Consider the following 8,269-nt stretch of genomic DNA (forward strand, 5'->3'; position numbering starts at 1 on the left):
ATCATATAGCTTGAAGACAAATCATTACTTCGTACAAGAAATTGAATGCAGAATCTTCCGGACGATTGAAACCAACTTTATTTGCAGAAACCGTAATGAAATGAATAAAAACAAAATAGATAGCAATAAGCAAAGCACATGAAAGCCATTTACAGAGAGGAAAATACTTGTAAGTTGTAAAGCATCTCCAAAAGAAAAGAAAAAACAAATACATTAAGAACCATATTCGAAAAACAGTCAAAAACTATAGAACATGCCTTATGTTTCTAAGAATTCACAAAGTTCCAATACATTCGATTTTATATTCCTTCGAGCTATATATTGGCTTGTTTGAACCAAAAACACAAGAATCTGTGTAAAAAAAAGTCAATAACTCATGAAAAAAATTTACAACATTAGATAACTGCAAGTCTCAGTAATTTATAAAGAATCTACAACTAGTTTCTTCGGTTCAGTAAAGAAAAAGAGAGAGAGAAGTACAAATATTAGTTGTACAAAGTAATAATAAATGAAGAAGACTGTAACAAGAAGTGTGTATTCGTATTGATTATAGAATTTAAGAACTCTGCAATATTTTCTCAGAGAGACAGAGACACAAAGAGAGAGAAGAGAGAGAGAGCATTTAGGGAGCCGGAAGTGGAGTGTTTGGTTACGTGAGCTGTTTCTCTCTCTCTCTCTCTATCTATCTTTAACTCTCTTCACACCTCTCTCTCTCTCTTCTTCATATCTATCTCTTTAACAATAGTGTGATGAAGCTATGAAAATGGAGTTGATTCCAGTTGTTTTCATCTTCTTCTTTTGCTCTGTTTTGACTTCCTCTGCTTTAAACTCTGATGGGTTGGTTTTGTTGAAATTTAAGTCCTCTGTTCTCGTTGATCCTCTGTCTTTATTACAAACATGGAACCACAAACACGAAACTCCATGTTCTTGGAGAGGTGTCTCTTGTAATAACGATTCTAAAGTCTCAACCTTGTCTCTCTCAAATTCTCAGCTTCTTGGTTCGATTCCTTCTGATTTGGGTTCTCTCTTAACACTTCAAAGTCTCGATCTTTCCAACAACTCCTTCAATGGGCCGCTACCAGTTTCTTTCTTCGACGCTAGAGAGCTTCGTTTCCTCGATCTCTCTAGTAACATGATCTCCGGCGAAATCCCTTCCGCAATCGGCGATCTTCACAATCTCCTAACCCTAAATCTCTCTGATAATGCCTTGGTGGGAAAGTTACCTGCTAACTTGGCGTCGTTGAGAAACTTGACGGTGGTTTCTTTGGAGAACAACTACTTCTCCGGCGAGATTCCCGGCGGTTGGAGAGTTGTCGAGTTCTTAGACCTGTCGTCGAATCTGATCAATGGCTCGCTTCCACCGGATTTTGGCGGAGATAGTCTCCGGTTCTTGAACGTCTCGTTTAACCAAATCTCCGGCGAAATACCACCGGACATCGGAGCCGATTTCCCCGGAAACGTCACAGTCGATCTCTCCTACAACAATTTAACCGGTCCAATCCCGGATTCCCCGGTTTTCTTTAACCAGAAATCAATTTTATTTTTAGGAAACCCGGGTCTATGCGGTGACCCGACCCGAAACCCGTGTCCCATCCCTTCCTCGCCGTCGATTGTCTCCGAGGCCGACGCACCAACAACATCTACACCAGCAATCGCCGCCATACCGAACACAATCGGGTCAAACCCGGTTAACGATCCAAAATCACAACAAACCGACTCAAATAACCGAACCGGATTACGACCCGGAGTTATAATTGGGATCGTAATCGGAGACATAGCCGGAATCGGAATCCTCGCCGTGATTTTCCTCTACATCTATAGATGCAAGAAGAACAAAACCGTTGATTACAACAACAACAACAACAAACAGAGACAAGAGACAGACACGACAATTACGCTCTCAACATTTTCATCATCTTCTTCTTCCTCCTCACCAGAGGAATCAAGAAGATTCAAGAAATGGTCATGTCTACGGAAAGATCCTGAAACGACACCGTCTGAAGACGAAGAAGAAGAGGACGACGACGAAGAAAGCTGTTACAATGCAAATCAACGGTCAGGAGATAACAAGAAAGGGACGTTAGTGACCGTTGATGGAGAGAAAGAGATGGAGATTGAGACTCTGCTTAAGGCTTCTGCTTATATTCTAGGAGCCACTGGTTCGAGTATAACGTATAAAGCCGTTCTTGAGGATGGACGGGTTTTCGCGGTTCGTCGGCTTAGTGAGAACGGTTTGAATCAGCGCCGGTTTAAGGATTTCGAGTCGCATATTCGAGCCATTGGGAAATTGGTTCACCCGAATTTGGTCAGACTTTGTGGGTTCTACTGGAGTACCGACGAGAAATTGGTCATTTACGATTTTGTCCCTAACGGCAGTCTCGTCAATCCCCGTTACCGTGAGTTTTAATTTAACGTTTGTCTCTTTAACCGTTACATGGATTTGGTCGTTTATGATTTGCTTCTTGCACATGTGTGTGTGCTAAGTTTGCTGAGATAGGAGTGTTTTGGCAGGAAAAGGAGGAGGGTCTTCGTCGCCTTATCATTTACCGTGGGAGACTCGACTCAAGATAGCAAAGGGCATTGCACGTGGGCTGGCTTATCTCCACGAGAAGAAGCATGTGCATGGAAACTTGAAACCTAGTAACATACTTTTAGGCCACGACATGGAGCCCAAAGTAGGCGATTTCGGACTCGAAAGGCTTCTCACAGGCGAAACCAGCTACATCCGAGCTGGTGGGTCTTCTAGGATATTCAGTAGCAAGCGTTACACAACTTCATCGCGAGACTTCTCATCTATCGGACCTACGCCAAGCCCCAGTCCAAGCTCGGTGGGGCCGATGTCGCCTTACTGCGCACCAGAGTCACTCCGAAGCCTAAAACCGAGTCCGAAATGGGACGTTTACGGCTTTGGAGTGATCCTTCTCGAGCTTCTCACGGGAAAGATCGTGTCCGTTGAAGAGATTGTGGTGGGAAACGGACTGACGGTTGCGGACGGACACCGTGCATTGAGAATGGCTGATGTGGCGTTGCGCGGCGAGTTAGATGGCAAACAAGACTTTCTACTCGATTGTTTCAAGTTAGGCTACAGCTGCGCATCTCCTGTTCCTTCAAAGAGGCCAACGATGAAAGAATCTTTGGCTGTTCTTGAAAAATTGGCTCCAAACTCCTCTGTTGCCAAGTCTCCATCGTTCCACTACGGACATTAATGTCAGTTTGATACAACTAGTTTAGTCAATTTAATTTTATTGCTAATTTGTTTCTGTGTATAAAAAACTTGTATTTCTTGTTTTTTTCTTGTTGTTTACAAATTCGATTTCCCAGCATTAATAATCTTCTTACCAAAAAAATATATAATATATAGATATATAATGATAAAGAAAATCGGAGTGGTTATTGTAACTATATTATTTAATTTAAAAACAAATTATTAATTTTAAACCTAAATATTTGAAAACCAAAATTTAAAAAATGGAAATAAAATTTTGAATTAAAACCTTAAATGCTAAATCTACAAAATGGTACAAAAACAAGTTGGATTTATTGAAATCTCTAAGATCAAAACTGGAATCAGGTTAGTAATCACACCATTCTGTAACTTCAACATCCAAAGAAACAAAAACAAAAACAAAAACAAAAAGTAAAAAGCTTTGAAAAATCCAAAAAAAGTAATAATCAAAATTTTAAAATGAACTAAAATTGGATGCTAAATCTACAAAACGATGCAAAAACAAATTAGACTTATGAAATCTCTAACGATCAAAAGACTGGATTCAAAACCGAGTTAGTAATCATACCATTTTGTAAATTTAGCATCCAAAAAACCAAAAACAAAATACAAACAACAAAAGCTTTTAAAATTCCAAAAAAAAGGGGAAAAAATCAAATTTAAAAAACTATTTAAAAAAATTGAATTACATTTTGAATGCCAAAATCTACAAAATGATGTGAAAACAAGTTAGATTTATGGAATCTCTAACGATCGAAAGACTGGATCCAAAATCTGGTTAGTAATCACACAATTGTGTAAATTTAGCATAAAAAAAAAACAAAAAAAAACAAAAAAACTTGCATCAAAAAAATATTTTAAAAAAACATAATAATAGAATAAACCTTATCTGGGGCTGAAAAAACTTTTTGCTTAATGGGCCTGAAGATGAGAGTTCAGTCCAAAAGGCTATTCTTGCATCTCGATCTCCGATCCATCCGGTTCCTCCTCTGTCGCCGCCTTCTCTTCGAAACGCAAAAGCTTCATTCATCTCCTCCGATCCATCCGCTTCCCTCTGTCACCATCTCCGCTCAAGACGTGATGCTTGCGTGCGTGAGATCTCTCGCTAGATTTGGTCTTATTCTTCGTGCTACAGACAAAGCCGAAGCCAAAGCCGAATCACTAGCTTAATTCTTTGTAAACGAAAGCAGAAGAATAAGAACCAAAGCATCATCATCATCATCTTCCATCACCGCCTCGTCTCTTGTCTTGTATTCTTGGTGACGAAGATAAATAGGGCAGATCCAACAACCCCAAACGTTGGAGCCAAAAGATTTAACGCAAAATTATGAAAATTCAAAGAAGAAACCCAAGCTGTAAAGGAAGAAGAAATCGATTATGAGAATTGTAAAATCAGAGCAATGAAATCGCATCTCTCTCTCTCTCTCTCTCTCTGCTTCTATGTTTCTCTGTGTTTTGGTCGAGATTGAGGAGGTCCGAGTCTATTTATAATTGTTTGGGACTCAAGTTTTCATGACGGTTACTTATTAATGACCGACTCAACAAATTTCCTTTTTCCTTCACTTAATTAGTTTAGGAGAAAGTTGAGACCAAACCCGAACCTGAGAGAACACAGGCTCGGGTAATATAATCAAATTTCCTTTTCTTTGAAAAAAAAAATATATTTGAAAGGCGCGCATCTCTAGTGTGGTTCTGAGAAGAAACTGCTTTTTGATTCCAAACAGAAAGATGAAGAATTTCTTGAGAAGAAGGTTGAGTAGAAGAAAGAGCAGACACATCAGGATATAATTAGTAAGAAGACGATTGGATAAACTTGGTGGTTTCAGTATCATTGAAGCTCGCTCATTACAACCACAGAGTCACAGGCCCACAACAAAGAAACATAGAAGAAGAGACAAAATCCTGAGACGTAAATGCAAACAGAAAACGCTGAGAATTATCAAGTGAACAGTAATGAACGTGGTGAAGGAAAAAGTCTCCAGGTTTTTAGACTCTTATCTCTTCCTTCTTAAGGTTCGATATCTGATGTAGATTTAGAAGAAGGAGAGGTAGCGAGGAAGAAGGCAGGCGTTGATTTTAAGGTCTTCTGGTTTGGAGGAAAAGCTTGAGTTTCTCACGCACGAAAGAGTCTTCTACTGATTCACAAGATAAGCAGCAGCAACCACAGACTCCGACGTCTCCGTCTCCGCCACTACTACCGCACATGTCTCGGGATCCCTGAAGGATTTGATCACTTTAATCTCTGAATTGGTGCTACAGTTTAGGTTTTTGTTTCTTTGATAATGTCTCTTGTCAGAACAACAAACAGTGGCAGGACAAGCCCTTCTCTAGTGCTTTTTTAATGTTGTTGTCTATTACATCAAACGGTCATCACAAAGAGCCTATGTTAGAAATCGAAGAGTTTTTGTCTCCCAGTTAACTAGGATAGAAAAGTGGCTGTTCTTGAAACGTTAATTCCCCTCAAGAACTCTCCTCTGTTGTTAAATCTCCTTTGTGGTTCCATTGCGGTCATTACTAACTCATGTCGGTTTGATACAAACAGTTAGCCAGTTGATCTCGTTGCTAACTTTTTCGGTGTGTATAAAAAAACTTGTAATTAATATCAAGGTATGAAGCTTGCGAAACAAGCAGCCGGGTTCGCAACAACTGAAGAGTTCTATCTAAAAGATGCCTTGTTTTATTATATAAGGAATAGGAATTGCAATTTGATTTGACAGAGATGGAAAGAGTGAAGGTTAATGAATCTATCATGACAATGTGACGAAGTTGTTGTCTGAAACAGAGGTAGCTATGGAGACACAAGAGCTTGAGTTAGACGGCAAACAAGACTCTAACCTTAATTTCTTCGTGGGCTTGTGAGTATTTGGTGGGCTGAAAAACCCTTTGTAAGATAAACTGATATGTTTGGGACACAAGTTTCCCTTTTTTTTTTTTTTGTTACACTTAGGTTAAAGAACGATTTGTGTTTAATTGTTTACTGTTTAGTTGATTCAAAGTTTCCTTTTCTTTTTCTATTTTACGCTTCTGTGTTGGATCCTTTTTGCTAGTTAAGGATGCAACTTAACCACACTTCTAACATCTGACTGCTCCCTCATAAAACAGATATTAAGTAGCAATATACAGTTTATGAAATGAACAATATGAATTCCACCCAAAAAAAAAATGAACAATATGAAAACTTCTAACTATTTTGTTAAGTTTCTTACTTGGGTAAAAGAGTGAAACCAATGCTCTTAAGAAATATAAACAAGCAATCTTTCTTTGATTATAAAGAAATTGATCGACATAAGGATTTATAAAGTTTTATATCCTTGTGATGATTATAAAGAAATTGATCGACATAAGGATTTATAAAGTTTTATATCCTTATGATGAATCAACTACTCTTTTTTTTGTTGTTGAAATACTATACATACAAACAATGATAATATGAGATTAAATTCAATTATAAGAATCCCAAATGTGAAATGTTTTTATCGAGCGTCTTGATACTAAACACTGCTGATGATACTTCCACGAACCGGGTTTGGACTGTACTTAACCGGGTACGATGCTTCAACCGCGATCCCACACTTGCCGGATTTAGAAGCCGCCAAGTTTCTCTCCATCCTAATGTAACCTTCCTCACCCCAACGAGGACCCCAAGAGTTCCTCACAATCCAATAGTCAACGCCGTTCTCTGACCCGTACCCTACCGCCACCACAGCGTGATCAAGATTGGTACCACACTTCCCGGTGAAGATCCCCTGCCAACCAAAAACCAAACCGGTTATTTAAAAATCCAAAACCCGGTTTTGTTACTCAAAACACAAAATCAAAATTGGTTCGCTTACCGATTGGTAATGTTGGAAAATTCTTCCGCCGGCTTCAATAGCTACACTCACAGGCTGGTGCGAGATTGCTTTTTTCAAGGCTGTCTCGTCTTTCGTAGGAACATCTTCGTACCCATCAATACTCACAACTCTTGAATTCTTCTGCAAAACACACAAAGAAAACTTCAAAATTTTGTAATTCATCAAGAAAAATAAAATAAAAAACAGAGTTGCTCTGTTTTAGTGTGTTTACCAAGAAAGAATTGCATTTCCCGCTGGATCCATGGTAAGGGTAATCTTGTTCAGTGTTTAAGCCACCGTTCTTCACAATGAATTGAAAAGCGTAGTCCATTAAACCTCCGTTGCAACCTTGGTTGTAGGCTTTGTCGCAGTCCACTAGTTCTTGTTCTGACAAAGATATGAGTTCTCCAGTTACGATCTTGTTTATACCTTCTACAGCTGCAGTTGTCGAGAACGCCCAACAACTTCCTGCGTACATTAATATACAATGATATTGATACACAGCTCCATGTATTATATATGTTAAGTTACTTATGTATATATTTATAATATCAGTTAGACTATAAAGGAAAAAAGCATAATTAGTAAATTACCGCAAGTGCCTTGGTCTTTAATGGGATTAACGGCTCCTTTCTGTCTCCAATCAACCGTCTCTGGAACCTCCTCGGCGTTTACGGCGGCTGAGTATTTCAGGTTAACATTCTTGGCCTTAGCGATGCGGCGGGCTGGCTCCGTTTTAGCCCCGAGGTATAAACTCCGGTACTCGTCGTTAGTGAGATCGGTAAATTTGGTGAGACCAAGCTTGTAAGTAGCGTTCTTGTTGTTCTCGTTGTGAAGATCGATGAATCTAAGGTTGTCTTTGAAAATATTGAATCTTTTGTCTTGGTCGTTGATGATACCGTTGTTGTTGTTAATTTTCCCGTGTTTCGCGGACCATTGTAAGTAGATGGACCTCACTTCTTCATCGGTTCTCCACCAGCTGTCGGATGGAAGTTGGAGATGGTCATTGATGATGGACTCATCACCGGAGGCTAATGAAACGATGACGTATAAGAGAAGTAAAGAGAGGATTTTTGTCGAGGGAGCCATATTATTGTTATGTTGTTTTCTGGATGTAGTTGGGAATGAATGAGAATACTTGAGATGGTTTGTTTTTCTGGAGGGATGAGAAAACTGTGGGACTATTTATAACCAAAATTTTTTGGTATTC

General features: G+C 39.1%; 2 protein-coding genes across 3 annotated transcripts; one reads left to right on the plus strand and one right to left on the minus strand.

The window, feature by feature from the left end:
- The first annotated feature begins 399 nt into the window (after positions 1–399).
- LOC104721038 (putative LRR receptor-like serine/threonine-protein kinase At4g37250) lies at positions 400–3,381 on the plus strand. 2 transcript variants are annotated; one of them, XM_087475895.1, is made up of 2 exons: positions 400–2,396; positions 2,498–3,381. In XM_087475895.1, exons 1-2 carry the CDS (start codon positions 758–760, stop codon positions 2,569–2,571), a joined length of 1,713 nt encoding a protein of 570 aa, XP_087332021.1. In that variant the 5' UTR covers positions 400–757; the 3' UTR covers positions 2,572–3,381. The 2 variants fall into 2 exon arrangements, with proteins under 2 accessions (XP_087332021.1, XP_010437246.2); XM_010438944.3 differs by having other exon boundaries at positions 2,512–3,381.
- A 3,086-nt stretch (positions 3,382–6,467) lies between these two features.
- On the minus strand, positions 6,468–8,269 carry LOC104721039 (germination-specific cysteine protease 1). Its single transcript, XM_010438945.3, has 4 exons — positions 7,653–8,269; positions 7,292–7,527; positions 7,060–7,200; positions 6,468–6,972 (listed from the first exon to the last, which is right to left on the minus strand). Exons 1-4 carry the CDS (start codon positions 8,146–8,148, stop codon positions 6,718–6,720), a joined length of 1,128 nt encoding a protein of 375 aa, XP_010437247.2. The 5' UTR covers positions 8,149–8,269; the 3' UTR covers positions 6,468–6,717.

This window comes from Camelina sativa, chromosome 11 (assembly GCF_030686135.1).
Source record: "Camelina sativa cultivar CO46 ecotype springtype chromosome 11, ASM3068613v1".
Taxonomy (NCBI): Eukaryota; Viridiplantae; Streptophyta; class Magnoliopsida; order Brassicales; family Brassicaceae; genus Camelina; species Camelina sativa.

Bases quoted from the DNA above. Each gene is read 5' to 3' on its own strand.
- LOC104721038 (XM_010438944.3), top strand. From the start codon at position 758: ATGAAAATGGAGTTGATTCCAGTTGTTTTCATCTTCTTCTTTTGCTCT. The intron at 2,397-2,511 runs GTGAGTTTTAAT...GTGTTTTGGCAG, and splicing joins TCTCGTCAATCCCCGTTACC to GAAAAGGAGGAGGGTCTTCG.
- LOC104721039 (XM_010438945.3), bottom strand. From the start codon at position 8,148: ATGGCTCCCTCGACAAAAATCCTCTCTTTACTTCTCTTATACGTCATC. The intron at 7,528-7,652 runs GTAATTTACTAA...TAATGTACGCAG, and splicing joins TAAAGACCAAGGCACTTGCG to GAAGTTGTTGGGCGTTCTCG. The intron at 6,973-7,059 runs GTAAGCGAACCA...TTTGGTTGGCAG, and splicing joins TTTTCCAACATTACCAATCG to GGGATCTTCACCGGGAAGTG.